Source organism: Monomorium pharaonis, chromosome 7 (assembly GCF_013373865.1).
Source record: "Monomorium pharaonis isolate MP-MQ-018 chromosome 7, ASM1337386v2, whole genome shotgun sequence".
Lineage (NCBI taxonomy): Eukaryota > Metazoa > Arthropoda > Insecta > Hymenoptera > Formicidae > Monomorium > Monomorium pharaonis.
In genome coordinates, this window is record NC_050473.1 from 2,038,618 (window position 1) to 2,058,765 (window position 20,148).

The 20,148-nt window shown below is 36.4% G+C and overlaps 2 protein-coding genes across 11 annotated transcripts in view; one reads left to right on the plus strand and one right to left on the minus strand.

The window, feature by feature from the left end:
• Nucleotides 1-5,475: 5,475 nt before the first annotated feature.
• On the plus strand, nucleotides 5,476-11,435 carry LOC105829491 (RING finger protein 121). 2 transcript variants are annotated; one of them, XM_012668386.3, is made up of 8 exons: nucleotides 5,476-5,634; nucleotides 5,905-5,939; nucleotides 6,064-6,205; nucleotides 6,288-6,442; nucleotides 6,512-6,740; nucleotides 6,814-7,049; nucleotides 7,139-7,255; nucleotides 10,015-11,435. In XM_012668386.3, exons 1-8 carry the CDS (start codon nucleotides 5,599-5,601, stop codon nucleotides 10,070-10,072), a joined length of 1,008 nt encoding a protein of 335 aa, XP_012523840.1. In that variant the 5' UTR covers nucleotides 5,476-5,598; the 3' UTR covers nucleotides 10,073-11,435. The 2 variants fall into 2 exon arrangements, with proteins under 2 accessions (XP_012523840.1, XP_012523841.1); XM_012668387.3 differs by lacking the exon at nucleotides 10,015-11,435 and having other exon boundaries at nucleotides 7,139-9,498.
• A 3,227-nt stretch (nucleotides 11,436-14,662) lies between these two features.
• LOC105829490 (teneurin-m) overlaps nucleotides 14,663-20,148 on the minus strand; it is a 533,228-nt gene continuing 527,742 nt past the window's right edge. For all 9 annotated transcript variants that reach the window (XM_036289433.1, XM_036289435.1, XM_036289432.1 and 6 more), the window contains 2 exons: nucleotides 19,336-20,089; nucleotides 14,663-19,191 (listed from right to left, as the gene is read on the minus strand). In XM_036289433.1, coding sequence (XP_036145326.1) covers nucleotides 17,703-19,191; nucleotides 19,336-20,089 — 2,243 coding nt within the window. In that variant the 3' untranslated portion in view covers nucleotides 14,663-17,702. The remainder of the gene's footprint in view (nucleotides 19,192-19,335; nucleotides 20,090-20,148) is intronic.

Here is a 20,148-nt window from a genome sequence, read left to right on the forward strand (position 1 = left end):
GCGACACTCAGGCGCCAGTCTCCTCGACGAATTCCGAGAAACGGTTACCCGAAGCATCGAAGCGGAAACTTCTCGGAAATCGTCCCCTCCACGATTTCCGAGCCTAACGGTTATCTTTTCTTTTTCGCCAAATCCCCGAGTCGCCTGACTCACGGTAGCCAACCAGCTACTAGCTCCGCCTACTATTTTCTCCTTCCCTCTTTCAAACGTTTCGACGACTCCGCGCGGACCGGGCTCAGTTGCAAGACGAGAGGGGTTCGGTAGGTCAGTTGTGTCGCGAAGATTCGGTAGTGAACATGTACGCTGCTCGTCTATCGGAAAAGAATATAGCGATCGCCTCGTGTGTGTGTGTGGCGTGGAGTGGTGTGGTGTGGTGTGGTGTGGTGTGGTGTGGTGTAGTGTGGTGTGTGAAGTGCATCGTCGTTGCCTTCTTCGCTGCTTCAGGATTATCTTCGCCGTTGCCTTCCTCGCTGCTTCAGGACCACTTTCGCCGTTGCCTCCGTCTCTGCTTCAGGACGATCGCTGTGGACCGCTGCGAACGAGAGCAGTAAGTACATTATTTTAGTAATACTTTTGTCTGCCCGTCCACAGCGCGCTATTATCTAGTTATCTAGTACATTATACTCCAACAGATAGTTGAAAAATTTTTTTACACGCATACTCGCGATCTTAAAATTTTACAATCACATTCATGCGAGTAACAAAATCTTTCGACTATTTGATGGGATATAATGTTCTAGATAATGGCGCATGGCCCCGGGGTACATGTTTTACTAACAGTTTCGTCAATCTATTATTTTTCAACATTTATTTTTCCGACCGTCGGCACCGCATTCGCGAGAAGCGTAAAGTGCATAGTTATTAAAGTTTCCATCATTATTCTTACGACAGTTTTTGCTAGTTTTCACATAGCTCCAACTATTTCCATGTGTTTTAATAAATAATTTAATTAATTAATTATTTTTTAAAACTTTTTTCTTCTGCCGTCGGCCCAGTATTCGCGAGACGCAAAGTGCTGTTTCGATCACTTTTTTGACAGTTTTCAGTAGTTCTCGCACAGTTTCGACCTTTTTCATAGGTTTCAGTAACAATTTCGTCAATTAATTATTTTTTTACAATTTTCCATTCCGACTCCTGTCACTGCATTCAGCAGAGGTATGAGATGCAAACAGAGTCAATCGTTATTTCTCCAATAGTTTTCGCTAGTTCTCACATAGCCTCGACCATTTCCATGCGTTAGAATAAATAATTTAATTAATTAATTATTTTTTAAAACTTTTTTCTTCTGCCGTCGGCCCAGTATTCGCGAGACGCAAAGTGCTGTTTCGATCACTTTTTTTACAATTTTCAATAGTTCTCGCACAGTTTTGACCTATTTTATGCGTTTTAATAACAATTCCGTTAACTAATAATTTTTTAACAATTTCTCATTCCGACTCCTGTCACTGCATTCAGCAGAGGTATGAGATGCAAACAGAGTCGATCATCATTTCTACAATAGTTTTCAGTAGTTTTCACATAGCCTCGACCATTTCCATGCGTTTTGATAAATAATTTTATTAATTAATTATTTTTCTAAATTTTTTTCTCCTGCCGCCGGCCCAGTATTCGCGAGACGCAAAGTGCTGTTTCGATCACTTTTTTTACAGTTCTCAATAGTTCTCGCACAGTTTTGACTTATTTTATGCGTTTCAATAACAATTCCGTTAACTAATAATTTTTTAACAATTTTTCATTCCGACTCCTGTCACTGCATTCAGCAGAGGTATGAGATGCAAACAGAGTCAATTGTTATTTCTACAATAGTTTTTAATAGTTTTCACATAGCCTCGACTATTTCCATGCGTTTTGATAAATAATTTTATTAATTAATTATTTTTCTAAACTTTTTTTTCCTGCCGCCGGCACAGTATTCGCGAGACGCAAAGTGCTGTTTCGATTACTTTTTTTACAATTTTCAATAGTTCTCGCACAGTTTTGACTTATTTCATGCGTTTCAATAACAATTCCGTTAACTAATAATTTTTTAACAATTTCTCATTCCGACTCCTGTCACTGCATTCAGCAGAGGTATGAGATGCAAACAGAGTCAATTGTTATTTCTACAATAGTTTTTAATAGTTTTCACATAGCCTCGACCATTTCCATGCGTAGTGATAAATAATTTCATTAATTAATTATTTTTCTAAACTTTTCTCCTGCCGTCGGCACAGTATTCGCGAGATGCAAAGTGCTGTTTCGATCATTTTTTTTACAATTTTCAATAGTTCTCGCACAGTTTTGACCTATTTCATGCGTTTCAATAACAATTTCTTTAACTAATAATTTTTTAACAATTTCTCATTCCGACTCCTGTCACTGCATTCAGCAGAGGTATGAGATGCAAACAGAGTCGATCATCATTTCTACAATAGTTTTCAGTAGTTTTCACATAGCCTCGACCATTTCCATGCGTTTTGATAAATAATTTTATTAATTAATTATTTTTCTAAACTTTTTTCTCCTGCCGCCGGCCCAGTATTCGCGAGACGCAAAGTGCTGTTTCGATCACTTTTTTTACAGTTCTCAATAGTTCTCGCACAGTTTTGACTTATTTTATGCGTTTCAATAACAATTCCGTTAACTAATAATTTTTTAACAATTTTTCATTCCGACTCCTGTCACTGCATTCAGCAGAGGTATGAGATGCAAACAGAGTCAATTGTTATTTCTACAATAGTTTTTAATAGTTTTCACATAGCCTCGACTATTTCCATGCGTTTTGATAAATAATTTTATTAATTAATTATTTTTCTAAACTTTTTTTTCCTGCCGCCGGCACAGTATTCGCGAGACGCAAAGTGCTGTTTCGATTACTTTTTTTACAATTTTCAATAGTTCTCGCACAGTTTTGACTTATTTCATGCGTTTCAATAACAATTCCGTTAACTAATAATTTTTTAACAATTTCTCATTCCGACTCCTGTCACTGCATTCAGCAGAGGTATGAGATGCAAACAGAGTCAATTGTTATTTCTACAATAGTTTTTACTAGTTTTCACGTAGCCTCGACCATTTCCATGCGTTTTGATAAATAATTTTATTAATTAATTATTTTTCTAAACTTTTTTCTCCTGCCGCCGGCACAGTATTCGCGAGACGCAAAGTGCTGTTTCGATCACTTTTTTTACAATTTTCAATAGTTCTCGCACAGTTTTGACTTATTTTATGCGTTTCAATAACAATTTCGTTAACTAATAATTTTTTAACAATTTCTCATTCCGACTCCTGTCACTGCATTCAGCAGAGGTATGAGATGCAAGCAGAGTCAATTGTTATTTCTACAATAGTTTTTAATAGTTTTCACATAGCCTCGACCATTTCCATGCGTATTGATAAATAATTTCATTAATTAATTATTTTTCTAAACTTTTTTCTCCCTCCGTCGGCACAATATTTGCGAGAGGCGCAAAGTGCAAACAGTTTCGATCACTTGTGCGCGCTAATTTATTTTTTAAAAATTTATTTTTCAATGTACTTTAATATTTTTAAAAACAATCCATATTATTGTGGATCTCAAATTTGGTCCTAAAAAATAGAGGAGTTGAAAAAATTAAAAAATGCTCAAGATGCAAATGAAAAGTTTAATCTTTTACCCCCAGGAAGGAATTAATTTTGTTACATTTTGTTTCCTATGCTTCGTTATTTTTTCTTGGCAATCTTTCTTCTAATTTTTGCTTAGGCTTTGTATTTTGTTTTATCTTTATTGATTTTTGAGTTAAAAAATACTCTGTACTTATTTCTTTTTTCTGTAATGTCCTCGATTTTTTCATCCAATTAATAGGGTTTCACTTATTGTTTTTTCTTTTGGTGTCCCACTGCTTCTTCCATTGCTTCATGAATGTGAAATAAATAATAATTTTATAAAAAATTTAAAAGAATTAAAAATTTTTTAGGAATAAACTACGAATTTTCTATAAATCTTGAATAAATTTTGTATAAATTCTGCATAAATTTTGCATGAAGTTTGTATTTTTTTTTTAAATTTTGTATATTAACTTTTACTATGTGTATAATGTTAACATATCATGTTAACAAATCAGATAATCCGCGATTTATGAAATTTTTTTTAAGACAGATATTAGTTGTCTCAAAAAATGATCAATAAAATAAATTTTTTGTTCACGATAGTTACTCGGCATTCGTACACAGGCAAAGTTCGGACTGCGATGTGACGTAAGCTGGACGGTCCATAATCATTTAGGTCGCTTACTGCTGTCAGCTGAAAGGCACGATGTGGCGACTTTTGTCGATGCTGTTCAGACAGGACGAACTTCCGACGATTTGTCGCTACTACACAATATCTACGTAGAAAGGGAATGTCGCCAGCGATTTCTCGCTGCATGAATTCGCACATGGATTCAAGTGACTCGATATTCCGGAAAAGGAATGTAGCAGTAGCAACAGCAGCAGGAGCAGCGACAGCAATCAGTGAGTGAATTTTTATCATGTATATGTGGAATAAAATGATATGTGATAAACGTGATGCGAGATAAAATATTGGTTCTGTTCCTTGCTATATCTGTACAGTGTCAGTATTGCACATTTGCATAAAACAGATTTAAAATATGAATGCATATAATTGTAAAATTTACGGGTATAGCATGAAACAGAACCAAATAAACGTGGACATAGCATAGAAGAGACCCAAAAAGTCATACACATTACCTACGGGATTCATAGATATTTGACTACATAGTTCAATGTGCACATATTGTGCACATAGAGGCGCTGGTGGATGAAAACATCTAAAATGACGCGCGATGACCGCTTTATCATAAGGTCTGTTCACGTTGCTTGCACTTTTTGCATTCGGCATCTTCGTTTTCTTTCTCTTGCATGCCCAAATACATATTTATCTCGCTGCTCCAAGTACAAAATTTTGGGGGGAAATTCAAGCGACGCAAACAAACTTACATTCTTTTATTTTTGATGTTTTGCGAACCACAAAACTTTGAATGATTAAAAACCAAAGCATCAAAAAAATATATGAAATTAGCGAAGAACTGATAGACTTAATTATACTAAATACGCAAAAAGTTTTGTTAGTAAAGTTTAAAATTTCGAGTTACAAAAATCTAAACTCTAAAATATAAACTATCAAAATATAGTCAAGTATAAGAAATGGCACACGAATTGATTCTAAGAATCGCAACTTTGAGAATTCTGCATGAATTTAAATTTTCGGAGATAGGTAAAGTGCCAGAAAAATATATTAATCAAATAATAAAATACTAGCATATTGAACATTTTTAATGATTGCGATTTGGAAAAATCCTAAAATTTTATATTCAAGAATTCGAATTGCGAAAACTCAAACTGTCAAAAATTGTTGGAGAAATCAAAAGAATATCAAATAATGTATGATCATTTAAAAGATTATATCACTTAAATTTTTTTCATGATAATGTAGATAACACAAATGCCGGTCATTCTAATTTTCCAAATGTGTGGCACTGGTAACGGTATATTCTAAGATGTGTCTGCAACGCGGCGGCCGCCTCATGTCAGTTTATTAAAACATCTTTCTCTGTGCGTTAATAAGATACAGTGATCACGATGGACACACACCAGATGCATCAAATGCCGAATAAAGTATGTGCCAAAACTCTGCGGGTTTAATCGCACTCGATGATATAAAAATAGTACGCGTCATCAAAACATAACCTCCTGAGCAAAGTCACGTCGTTCATATATAATCATTATGTGCTGACTTGCAACAGTTTGATATGGATAATAATTTTGCTTTGAATATAAATACTTGTTAACGATTACATACAATTGTTTTATTAAGACAAATTTTTTGAAATATTTTCATTGCACATATTATTTGGTATTCTGTAGCTTTAATCTTTTTATTTTTAGAGCGAGGCAGAACTAACTCCAGAGGAAAAATGGAGGTAAATTACAAATTTATTGTTGTCTTATAACAAAAAATTTTTTATTTTTTTATAGCCTGACTTGTAACGTTTGTGATTAAAACATGGAGAAATATACTAATGAAATTTATGTTACATTTTTTAGAGTAGAGCACATAAAAATGCATGAACAGCATAGAGGTCACGAATCTATGCATGCAGAGATGTTGATTATATTGTTAGTGACATTAACTGTAGCACAGATTGTATTATTCGAATGGAAAAAGAGGCACTTTAAGTCTTATCAGGTGAAGTAAAATATTTGTCTTCTTTATTTAATATAAATATGATGAAAAGCATATATGATAATATAATATTTTTCTTTTGTAGCTTGTAACATTAGTAGCCATGTGGATTATTCCATTTGGAATTAGCTTGAAGAATCACTGGTGGAGATTTATATTTTTATGGCTTTTATCTTCTTGTATAACAGGTCTAGTAGTAAGGAAAGCCATTCAGAGACCAATAGAAGGTACCACGCCTAGGTAATATCAAGTGCTATTGATGATAATGGCAGCAATGATAAAATATTGATAGAATTTATTTGTTTACAGATTAGTGTACAAATGGTTTTATTTTATCTATAAGCTTAGCTACGCACTGGGTATAATTGGATATATTTTAATATTATTTACATTTTTTGGTTTAAATATCATATTAAATGTTAAGCCTCATGTTTGGATGGATTGGGGCATGTTGTTCCTATTTTATGGTCTTTACTTTGGAGTATTAGGAAGGGACATTGCTGAAATATGTGCCGACACAATGGCGTCGCACATTGGGGTATACATACAACTAAATGTTAAATATCATGTTGCACATTTATGATTTTGTAACGTTTAACATTAATTTTCAGTATTATACTCCAGACAGTATGCCGACCAGGGTTTTGGAGCCAAATGTTTGCGCAGTATGCGGAAATAAACTTCTAGTTTCCGAGCACGAGGAAGGTGTGATTGAAAATACATATAAGCTTACTTGCGAACACGTTTTCCATGAATTTTGCATTAGGGGCTGGTGTATCGTGGGAAAAAAACAAACCTGTCCTTATTGCAAGGAGAAAGTTGACTTAACAAAAATGTTTCGCAATCCGTATCCTTTCTATAACATAACACGAAAGATTATTACTAGTGATAATTTTATATCGATATGTCTATTAAATGCCTTAATGAATAATGTAGTTGGCAACGGCCACACGTTTTATATGGTCAATTGTTGGATTGGTTAAGGTGGCTGGTTGCTTGGCAACCGTTAATTTTGTTTCTAGTTCAAGGTATCAATTGGGCTCTGGGCCTTGAGTAAGTAACAATGTTGGTGAATAACCACATCATTGTTGTTATTGCAACACTAAAGAGAATGATTAACTTAGTCATCTGATCAATACTGTGTTTGTATTTTTGTACATATGTGCTGTTATTATTTTTATTACTCATAACAAATATAAAGAAAAAGGTATTTTATTAGATAGGAAATGTGTAATGCCAGTGAAACAAATAATGCTAAAAAAATCCTACTCATGTCTAAACGTTAATATTACACTTTATAATTCTGAAAGATATATATGTTTCTGAAAATATAGTTAAACGAAATCTTACGATAAGTATACAAGACGTCTTATGTTTTTCCATGTGATACAATCCATACTAGCATGTTCTATGAACTAAACTAAAAAAATGCCATATAAACATGAATCTCAAAATGTTTCATTAGTTATAATAAATATAAAATGTACAAAAATTATTTTTATCTACGATTATATAACTTTAAAATGTTGAAAATTTCTTGAACAACATGGATGGATGAATTTTCGTAAGACTATTGTCAGTTGTGACACGATTGTGTTACGAAAATTGAAAACTATGCATAAATCTAGTTTAGTCAATTTTATGGTGTTCTTGATAGGAAAAACTCATCTTTTTGTACTTGTTCTTGTCATGTGTTAAAAATAACTCAATATTGCTACGATGTTAAGCTTGTATTGACAAGAGTGAATGATACTTTTGAAAGGTAAAACTTAGATGAAAAATTGTTCCATATTTTTGCTATAATTTTTTAATAAAGTGTTTTGAGACTCATATTTATATATTTTTTTGGTTTATAAAACATACTATTAAAGTTTTATGGAAATACGTGGAACATCCTGTATCAATATGACTTTAATTAAAGAAATGGAAAAAAAATGTCAAGATTAAATTTTTTTTATAATAATAACCGTTAATACTCAATAAATGAGTGAACTAGATGTAATGTAAATATATACCTAAAAAAGAATGTCACATATTAAATAAATTATCGAGAGTGATTTAATGTAAAAAATGGTCAGATATGTGGCGATATTTTTGTATTTTCCCACTAAAGATTCTTTGTACACGTATTAACTGTTTTAGAAAATGGTTGTTGCACAGACAATATTCTGCGAAAGACATGAGGAGGATTAAATTATTGTACATTGTGTATTATCTTCTATATTGCTCTATATTTAAATTAATTAGTCCATCTCAACACTTTTAGCAGTTAAATATCAGACGATAGCGTCGTTAAATTTCTCTTTATTAATTTTATTTATACTTCTTGCAAATGTGTTCTAATAACTTCCTACTAATAACATATACATTCCATAATTCCTAAAAGCCCATAATAGGTGCTGCTTCCAATTTGCTTTACCAGAAAATTACAATGCAGTTACAAAAAAAAAAAATAAAGAGTGCATGTATATATAATTCTTATATTATATAATTTTTGTTCACAAAGTGTTCATATTACGATATAATTTACATTCAAATATATTAGGTTTTATGAAATAATTTACATGAATTGTACATATTTTCTTTTTTAAATTTAACTTTCTCTGATTAATAATGTTTTGTAATTGTGAGACTCAAATCGACAAAGTATTTCGTTGATGAAATAAATGATAATAATTAGACAAGTATTTATTTAGTACTTAGAAAAACAATTTTTCTTTCGATTAGAGAATATAAAAATCGATAGTTTCAGTGTTAATTATACAAGCATTCTTTAAAAATACACTTTTTCATTAATTTGTGTTTTCTATAATAAAACCTTCATTTTTAATAACATTTTTCATATAAATAAATCACAAGTTTCACAGCATTAAAAAATAGAGATTAAATTATTATAATACATATATATGTAAATCAGTTGTAATATAGTTGCACTTAACTCTGTTGCTAGTCGCTCTAATTGAGAGAGATTGTCAAATGTTTCTATGTAACATTAATTATTAATGTTTCCTTTTTAAGATTGTTTTAAAAGAGAAGAATATCTGATATATGTTACATTCTCAGAAATCAATTATAACTTTGATTCCGTTTCTTTTAAATAGGCAATTATGAAATTTGTTAGTTGCTATATATATGAAATATATTGCGTTATTCGATTATAATAGTTAACGGGAACGTAACATGTATCTCTTCCATCTTGTTTTTCTACACAGAAAATGTAGCATAATCGATTGTTTGTAAAGAATAAAGCCACTGTGAAGAATACGTCTTTTGCAATAAAATTATGTACAAAACGATATACTTAGCTGTGGTATTCAATTCCTCTGTATTGCGTTTTTGATCCGATAATTTTTGCGGAGAAAAAGGTCGTTGTTTGAATTTTCAAAAAACCTACAATATATGTGATAATTTAAATTAAAATAATATAAAACGTGTATTTCCTTTTAGCTTAAATAAATTTTTAATCGTTGTTAACTCTTCTACGGCTAAAAATAATTAAAAAATATTTAAAAAATCGAATACTTTATTATTATAATAATTACTTGGTGTAATAAATTAAAAATGTTTTGAATTTGATTTCTGAATAAGAGGAAAAGATATTTTCTTGCAAATTGAAATGCTAATTTTAATAAAAATAAGAAAAATGTTAAAAAGAAGTCACTTTGTTTAGTCATGGCAGAGTTAACATGTATCTTTGTTTCTCATAAACAATGTAGCAATTTTCCCTGAGCATAATCAGTATAGCTTATAAACTTACACATAAAAGTTCTAAATGTGCCATTATCTTTTTCTTCTCATAATTTTTTTTACAGAGTAACAGATACAAAGGAGGATCAGCATGAAAAAACATTCGGTGTAACGCCTGATTAACAACTACTGCACGCTATATTATTATACAGTTTGTCTGCTAGCACCGACAGATAAGTTCCTATTTACGCATTCAAAGTCTTGTTAAGAGGTAGCAGATCTGAGGAGGGATATGATCTTGTTGGACGCGCATAAAGTTCAAATAGCTGTGTATGTATGTGCGTGTATGTATGTGGACATAGAGAAAGAGAGAGAGAGAGAGAAATAATGATAACAACTTGCTAGTGATGTTACTAAAAGACTTTAATTAACTTTCTCGTTATTATCGATAGAAAAACAACTTTCATCACATCACGTATCCATAGGTACTTGTCAGACCATGTCGGACCCGTCGCGAGACTATATCATATATAATTCGTATTTATATTTATGTACATATATATTTGTCTATAAACCTAATCTAAAGTCTTTCGTGAATTTTTGTGGGATGGGTTTATGAAGATTAGACGCGTAAGGGGATGGCACAGGGAAAATGAGATGAGACAAAGTAACAAAGGTCAAGGAGTGAGACACACTTAATGACGAATACCCTTCAACGGATCCGATGAACAGAGGTGTTAACGTTAATTCGAGATGTAGTCTGGCTTGTTGGATGGTTCAGACGCCACGATACGATGGGATCGTTGGGATGGGTTCAAGGGCAGACATTCACAAACACGGGGAAATTTTATAGATATATTTATTGAATACTTAGCGTGTAAGAGTATAGAATATATGTTACCTTATTGTTAAATATCATTACATGGTAAATATATTTACATATATGTATATATATATATGTTTGCACACACACACATACATATATATATACGTATACATATCTCATGATGTAGATTTTAAAATAAACCTTGCACGCGCGCGCGCGCGTTTATACGTGTGTGTTCAAGATATTTACATAATGATCGCAATTAATATGTACAAGTTCACGAAAAAACAGAAAGTAAAGTACAGACGAACGGGCGAGCGTTGCGTATCGGTCGTGTCGGTGATCGCTGGTTCGAATCCCTCGTGAGGATTCTAAACTTGTTCCCGGGACTTGAATCGCGTTCATCGTCACACCAATATGCCAAGAATAGATGCCAGTAAAATTTGTATCTCCTTCGTGTACAAATAGACCGTCGTCTTTATATGAAAGTATAAAGGTCGCTACGATGTGATGATTTTTTTTCCTTCTTTCCTTTTGCGGGCACGGATGTACGAAACTACCATCGCTACGGATAATTGTAGGTACCCTAATTAACAACATCAATGTCACGTACGATTGTGGCTCTTCGTGTTTTTTTTTTACTCAGCAGCTCTCTTTATCTCACCGCTCGCGAGTGATTACGAAGGTCTCGCGCGATGCTTTGGATATAGCGAGAGTATATTTAAAAATCGAGCACAAGGGTTTATCGAAAGTCCAGTATGCGAATTTTCACGATTTCCCGGATACGATAACGAGATAATTGAAATATTTTTTACAGGAAAATATATTGAGTTGTTTTACATTCGTTCACTAGTTCAATTTCTTATTTGTTCATTGACTATAGTGATCTTGTGACAAGATAAAGCTTTCAAGAGTGCTTTTTTAGGAACTTGGAGGAGACTTCATAATTTGGAATTAATAAAGTGTGAACTTTCAACATATAAGAAAAATAGAGATAGAAGAAAGACGTTCACTATTGCAATTAATAATTCTGATTCACCCTCAGACGTGTTTACTATATCCGAAGTATTGCGAGAGTTTCGTGATGTACCAATCGCGGGACCGCGAGAGGCGCTCCGTCGTCAACGGAACGATATATTATTTTCGGTCCTATTATATATGTACAAAATGAAATATCACGCGACCGCCGTAACTTCTCGGTGACTTATAGAAAGAAGCGCCGACGAGCGCGTCCGACGAGCTGTGTCTTTCGCGCGGCTCGCCTGTATACAATATATAAAAGAAAAAGCGCACGACTTCCTTCTTTTCCTCTCGCAGTAATTATCGCAACTCGCATATTTATATATTTATATATATATATATTAATTTATATATATATCTCTCTTTCTCATGCGCTCGTACGCTCTCTTTTAGCTTCTCACGCATCCTTCCTCACTTTTGACATATTATCGTCGTCTCTCGTTTTACCGCCGGACTTTCAACGGCATCCAAAGACATATACGATAGTTACGAAGTATTGCTTTTTTTCGCGTGTCGATCGCGCTTGCCGAGCGTGATCCGGCGTAACAATAATAAATTTTGCACCCTCTTGCGCGACGAGCTGTGCTGGGAAATCCCGCGCTCCCCAATTCTTTCTCTCCCTGACCCTTCGATTCCGCAATGTCGTCCACGAGGTACTTGGGATTCGCATTTCGGGTATAAACATGTATCACGGGTTTCTCGAGAATATCTCCTGGCGTAAATTTGGAGATTTTCTTGGATCTGTTTGGAAACATTTGGGGAATCGAAGAGGCAAGATAGCGCTTTTAGCGGACGCCATGTATGGGATTTTGTTTATCCCTTGCGAATATTGTGCGAAATTATTACATAAACTTGAAGCTGATATGCTTCAATTTTTTCTCTTTAGAATCGTGTCTTTCTTACAGAACACGATAATAGCGTGTTCGATTATTTTACATGAATTCAGTCGAATGAATTTATTGCCGGGCTGCACGTCCGCTTTTTGCGTGAATAAAAAATGCCAAGGGAGAGAAACCGACGGGGAAGTGGAACTCACCCGCGGCTCTTGCGCTCGAAGGAAACATGCGCTAAGCGTAAAGTTAACTCGAGTACAGGACTTCCTCTTTTCCTAAACATATCGTATCATTTTCTGTTTCTTTTTCTCTCTCCCGTTTTTTACGTATCATTTTTTTGTAAGTAGACGAGCATACATAGAAAATCATTTGCAACATCCGCCCGGCCGCTACAGGCCAGGCAACCGCTGCCGCATGCTGAGCGTCTCTACAAACTACAATAATGCGCGCGTGTCGGATGACGGCGTGTCAATGGACAATTTAGTAACAAGCGCTACGGGATCGTGGTCCCCTCGGTACTCGTTACAGCCGAGGAGAACATCGGAAACGCAATATCGAAGGGACGCGCATCGCTCTAGGTAACACTCGAGAACATCGTCAGAGAGGCACTCTTCCATTTGGGTGTATGTCACATATTTCACAGTATTATAAAAATTTAACAGATTAAAATTTAAATTACACATAAAATTAAACTGTAATTATTAAATAAAATAAAATAACAGATTATTCTATTATTAAATATCTCTGTAAAATTTGAACATTATTTTCTTATTAATTTAAAAGTTATTCATTTAAAACTGTAGCGAAATAAGATCCGCTGCAAAATTTTTGTTGTCTTTTCTTTACAGATATCAGAATCAAAATTTAAACATTCACGAATCAAATTTTTTATCATTTAGTCGGAAAAAACTAAACTTAAAAATCCGAAATTTTTAAATTTTGAGAACTTTTAGCTGATATTGTAGAACCAAAACATCCTTAAAGATACATTCACTTGAAATCGTCCATCAACGCGCAAGAGAAATTTCGAAATTTTTCGAAAGATAATCGTTTTTCCCTCTCTCAAGTTAACATACAGAAAATCATGGAAATAATGTTAACGACGTTAAAACGCACTCTCGAACAATGTTCTCAGTTTGTAGCTCAACTCGGATCGCGCGTTTGTGTGCCGGATTGGAAGCTTGAATTCTTTACCGAGGCGGCCGAAAGATTATAATTTTTACTGCCATATTTTTATAATCTCGAACAAGTAATTTTTCGTCTCTCGAATATTCGTACACGTACCGATACGTGAAGTGACAATGAAAATTGCTCGCTCGAGATTAGAGTAGTATTAAGGAAAACCGCTCCGAAGCAATTTAACTACGGTTGAGAGGAGTTAATGTGTAGGCGAGGCTATGTATTTAAAGCTGGGTCCCGAGGCTTTGATGGCTGAGCAATTTTCCGCGTCAAAGCTACCGAATTCTCGACCTTATTCTATTTATACGGAGGAAAATAAAATTTTGCCTCTGTGCCGAGACGGTTTGACATATGGAATGAATCACAGATCGATATGCCTCGTCCAGCCTCGGGCTCCCCCTTCGAACAAGGCGAAAAAGAATCTATCAAATTCAAAATACTTAAACGGTACGTATTTGCGAAACAACAAGAATCCTAGCGGCGCGTTAAGTCTGTATTAATTCATTTTTACAATATAAAACCTATATGATTTCTATCAATTTCTATTTGTATTTCTTTATAAAGGTGATGCTTGCGAAAGAGATATGGCTGACAATCCAGAATTTTCGTATGATCTGAAAAAATGTGATGGTCGTGTATAAAAACAGAGTGTCGTAAATTAACGAGGCCCCGTCGCTAAAATCTCTTGCGATTTCGTGATATAAAAATCTTTCGTGATGCGAGGACGTGAAGACTACTTTCGCGAGACAGTGGCGCGTTGACTGTGGCTATACACAACGGATATGTACAGCGATGTTACTTGTAAAGGTCACTAGCACACTTCCTTAACCGTTCGCTAAATTCCACGTTAACTCGTCAACTAATACGTACGTTTGTAGTTATGATTATGTATTTTTATTATTTTTTTCCCTTTTAATTATATATCGCCTACGCGGAACACAACGTGGTGGAGCTCCGTGGGCTCGCACGTTGGCTCACCACCGTGTACCCCTATATATATATATATATTTATATATTATGCGTTATATCAGTTTTTTGCATTCTTTACTTTCTATTAGTCGGTTACTTCATTCGACCCGAACCACAGACTTCTACACTTTTTACTTTTTTTTCCTTATTTACCCAATATTGATAAACACCGACAAGTTCAGCTATATCAGTTACAGAGAGGAGGGGCTAAGGTTGTGCCCCGTAAAAAATAGATGAATTAAGATGAATCGAAAGAAATTTATTTCGTGAAATGCCTGATCGTCGAAACCAGTGAAATTGGTTTTAAAATTGCGTTATAAAAGATTGTGTTCAGTGTAATAACTTAAAAAAAGAGAGAGAAAGTACTGATGGGAGAATATAATTCTTTATAAAGGAAAAATTTCATATTTCAACGTTTCACGAAAATTTCTGATTTTTTTCTTCCCGATGGGAATTAAAACCTGGAACACGTATTAAAGGATATAGAAAAGAATTCAATCATCGTAAAACCAATCCCCTATATTTTGAGGATTAGGAATTTATAACTTGACGAAACGAATCTCTCTACATACATCGATTCTTCGTTAATCCAACTATTTTTTGCCGGGGTGCTCTCTTCGGCGGAGCACGGAGGTGAGGTTCTTTTTCACAGGGCGATCCCACATACACACGGTTACATAGGACTTCTTCGACGACACAATTCAAAAAATAATTTTTCATTTTTAGTAGAAAGATAGGCGGGGCATTTTCCGTATAATGGTAATATTATCGTTTTCTCCGTTATTATTATTACTCTATTTATTATTCCTATTATACTTATCGTATATTATTATTTTTATTATTATTTCATCTGGACATTATTACTTCAACGCATCCCGTTACGACTATCGTTCGTCCCGTCACGTCACTTTTTATTATGTGACGATATCACGCTGCGGCAGTTCTTACACGTTTATGTGATACCGATGCTATTTACACGTGTCTACATTGTCTATGATAAATCGGTAGATTTATATCTCAGGCAGTCACGATCAAAATTTATCAAGTTTGAAATCTATCTATAAAGTTCGAATGAAATAATTGTATTGATAAATTGGACAGCGCAACAATTCTGAAACAAAAAAATTGATAATTGTAACTTTTGATTGATACTTTCTGATACCAATTTGTTTAATACTTATTGCATTTTAGGAATTTTCAACATTTAATTTTAATTTAAATTATTATATATTTGAAACTTATTATTAAAAAATCAATATTGTTTTCTTTCTCTAGTTGCCCAATATCCTGTGAAAACTACATATTTAAACAAAAAAAATTATATTTTTAAAAATAAATTTTTTACATTTTTATGGACTTGATAGATTTCGATTCCAGATGCCGCATTTATACTTGGCTCAATTACGCGTTTGCACGTGCCAGCAAAATCAATGAGATAACGTTGCCGATCATGCTACGCATCCGGCCATCCGATTTAAAGCGATAGTGTGTTTGTGTGTTTGTGTTAATCGTGCGTAGGCCTGGGTCGAGATTTAACGTGAACCGTACGTTTCGTGCGAATATCGCGTTTTTCCCGACAAAATCTCACGTTATTTATTAATTTTTTTTCCGAAAAAAGATCGCGACGCGTCCGATAGAACTTATCCCATTTTTTGCGTTCGCGCAATCACGGGGACACAAGTTCCTGTACCTTCATGCGTATATGTGTATGTACGTGTCATGCTTCTCTTTTGTATACATATAAAAAAGCGGTATCGACAGTTCCACTTGAGTTTACGATCGTTCTCGCGCGTTCCGTTACGATATTTTATCTACATTTACCATTAAGAGTTCGAGTAGCTATATTTACAATTGCTTGTTTCGCATCTAGTACACCAATTTGCGCCTTGTTAAAAATATCTGCTGTATATCTGCTATTCTTTGTCTCTCTCTCTCTCTCTCTCTCTCTCTCTCTCTCTCTCTCTTTCTCTCTCTCATTCTCTCATTCATAATTTCTCGCTTTTTCTACGGCGTCTCGCGACGCGATCTACAGCGACGTCCACGGACAGTTGGTTTAGACGTATCTATCCACGGGTAGATACGTCTCCGTCGGAAATGACGAGGTGAGAGCATTCCAAACAGAATGTCAGATAACTGAACGTTCGGAAAATGTCAGCTTTATTTTGTTTTATACTGAAAATTATCCTCTCGCCTCGCATTTTCCGACGTGACGACTTCGCTCCCGCGTGCGTGCCTATGTGCGTCTTGTAGACCCTGTTGAATAACATCGGGCTCGAATATTCGACCGACGATCCGAAAAAGTCCAAGACACACTCTATACTCCCACCCACCCTCCTTTTCGCGAAAACACTACCGGATTTCGTCGCGGACGGCACTTTGAAAGTTCACGCACGCACTTTCGTTCCTGTCATACTTCCACGCGTTGATTTTTACCACCTCTCTTTCTCTCTTTCTCCTTCCCTCTCTCTCTCTCTCTCTCTCTCTCGTGTCTTTCCGTTTCTCTATAAACTAATCACCATGTATAACAAGCTTTATATTCTTCATTTCGTTAATAATGCGACTAGCTTAATTTTGACACTTCGCGATCCGTTCCCACACCCGCCGTCTTCGCATGCACGACTGATTGATCTAGGAATCTAGGATAGATCGCAATCGCGTGGATGCGCTTATGGCACATCGACGGGGTAGGTTGCACCGGATAAAGGGCCATCGTGGTCGCTCATGGTAGATATCGCGTGTCGAAGACGAGCGGGGAGGGGGGGAGGACAAGAGGCCGAGAGGAGAATTGAGGAGAGAAAGGAAGCGACGTCGCCGACCGCTCGCGTGAATGGCAGTTTAAATGCAAGTTTACGACACGCAGCGGCAGAACGATTTCTCATCGACGCGCTGCTCCATTTCTCTCCCGTTCCATCATACTCGCTTCTCGGATTCACGCGCGAATCAAGTCCCAAGCGATACTCTGAACTCGCGACGTGGTGTCCTCGAATCACGAGTCGTGCCTGTGAGTTCTGTTGCGCCTGTTGCCGCTCTTCCGCCTTTTCCTCTTGGTGTCGCGGGTGAACGCGACGTTGCCGGGATCGTCGGCGAGCTGAGGATACCTATGCACGCTGTGGATGTCGACGCCCTCGTAGCCATCTACCGTGCCGCGGCTAATGAGTTCGTCCTTCTCCTCCTTCGACCAGTCGCCTCTACCCTGGAAACCGGCCATTACCAATTGCTTCTCGATCTCCCAGGCTCTTTCGACGGCACGCTTGTGCGCGTGCTTCAGTATACGGTGCCGCTCCTGCTCGGGATCAGCTCCGTACTTGATCACCACGGCCGCATCCGGATTGTGAAGTCTTAACTCTTTCCATGTACCTGCACCGTGCTCCGTCGTTTCATGCGTAGACACGTTGAACATACTACCAAGTCGATGAAGTTCCTCCATGTCGTCGCGAATCTTCAACGCATTATCCTTGACGAAGTAGAAGACGTCTTGATCATGCACGCTGAAGTGTAACGGCAAGAAGTACGAGTTGTTGAAGACCGACGTCACCACGTCCTGCACTACGCTGTTCACCCCGTCCACTACGCTCACTAGAGCTCGGCCACCAACACGCGACACTAGGATACCCTCGCCAAAGACCGCCCGACGATGTGCCACTCGCGGCAACAGATTTCGTGTCTTCGGTTCCAACTTCAACAACGGCTTGGGAACGAAGCCCAAGTCGGAGAACTTTTCCTGCACGCGATTTACGATGCATTGCAGGCCGGACATCACACCGAAATCTGGAGTCAATTGCGGAGATGTGACAATCGCACTCGGCTGATATACCATTTGCTTTGTGTATTCCGAGCCCAGCATCATCGAGATATCGTAGCCGTATAGTTTTAGCCAACTTCCCAAATCTGTCATATACTCGACATTCTGTTTAAAGTTGATTGGATCGTTATTGCGGAACCGATAAATGAAAATGTCAGTTGGCGTGGTGAGTTCGTTGGCCATCTGCTCCCAAGCTGGTGTCATCCATTGACCGACCGTCGGATCGTAGAGCCTCTTGTTCAGATAGATCAACTTGGTGTTAGGATCGAAGAGACCTCCGTGGAAATCGATGGGCAGATAGAAGTCCGGATTGGTGTCCTTAATAATTTTGCCGAAGGGAGTACGCCGCATCTCCTTGATAAGATTACCGTTGGTATCAAAAAGAGCGAGAGGCGAGCCATTTTGATCTGTCGCAACATAGAAGCGTTGCTCGGACGTCTCCACGGTCATCAGGAAATCGCGCGAATCATAGAGGAATCGGAATGTCTTGGACGATTTCGGGAAGTGCACATGCGTTATCAAATCTGGAGTCTTTGGATTCGCATAGAAGAACTGAGTGATATTTTCTCGGTCGTCGTTCATGGACACTAATCGACCGCGGTCATCGTAGAAATACCAGATTTGGAATTTCTTGTGCTCCGACGCGTGAATCAGCTGGCCGCGCGAGTTGTATCTGAAAAAAAAGAAAAGGATTTTTATACGCGAATTTACATAATTTTAAAGTTCTAAGAGAATTAAATTCTATTTTGTTTTATATATATTGCAGAAAACAAATCTTTTATATTTTTAAATTTATTAAATAAAAAAATATACATACCGGTATTTGTGCTCTCCGCGAATTACGACGAAGCCGCGTCCATCATACGAATTAAACTCAACGTCACCGTACTGAACCACACGATCGCCGCTGTCGTAGCCCAAGGTAATCTTCTCGTTATGTTCCGTCACGCCGATCACGTTACCATTTTCGTCGTATGCGTACTGCCAATTATTCTCCGTGTCCGCCACCTCCAGCACATGACCGTCTGCGTTATATGTAATTTTCTCCATCCTGGACCATTCCTTCTTCTCCATCGATTCCTTTCCGATCGTGAGCTTTCTCATCTTGATGCGATTACGATTATCATATTCAAGTTCCATACGGAACACGTCGAACGATCTGATGTTTATCAGCACGGTTTTCACGCGTCCGTGCTCATCATAGTCGGTGACCGTGAAGAACTGTTTGCTACTGTCTTGCATGACCGATCTATTGAAGAGATTTCTGTATATCCTGAGATCACCAACGCCTTCCAGTACCCCGAGATTCTGGTTGTATTTGAGACGAAGCTGAGGTAATTGTTTGCCGTTGATATCGACTTCGATACCGGATATGCGCGCGTTACCATCGTACTGATAACGGTAATGCGCATTATCCATACCACTCTTACTGCCAAACTTGATCTTCTCGTCTTTTACGATACCAGCGTGATACTTGTATTCAATGCGCATCTCAAAGTTCGGCTCATTAATGTCAATGCTACGTACCAGACTGGTTGTTTCTTGATAGGTGTAATGTATTGAGGAGAGACCTAAGAAAAGAGATTCATGATTTGTGATTAACGATTGTATCTCTAACATTTGGGATGTT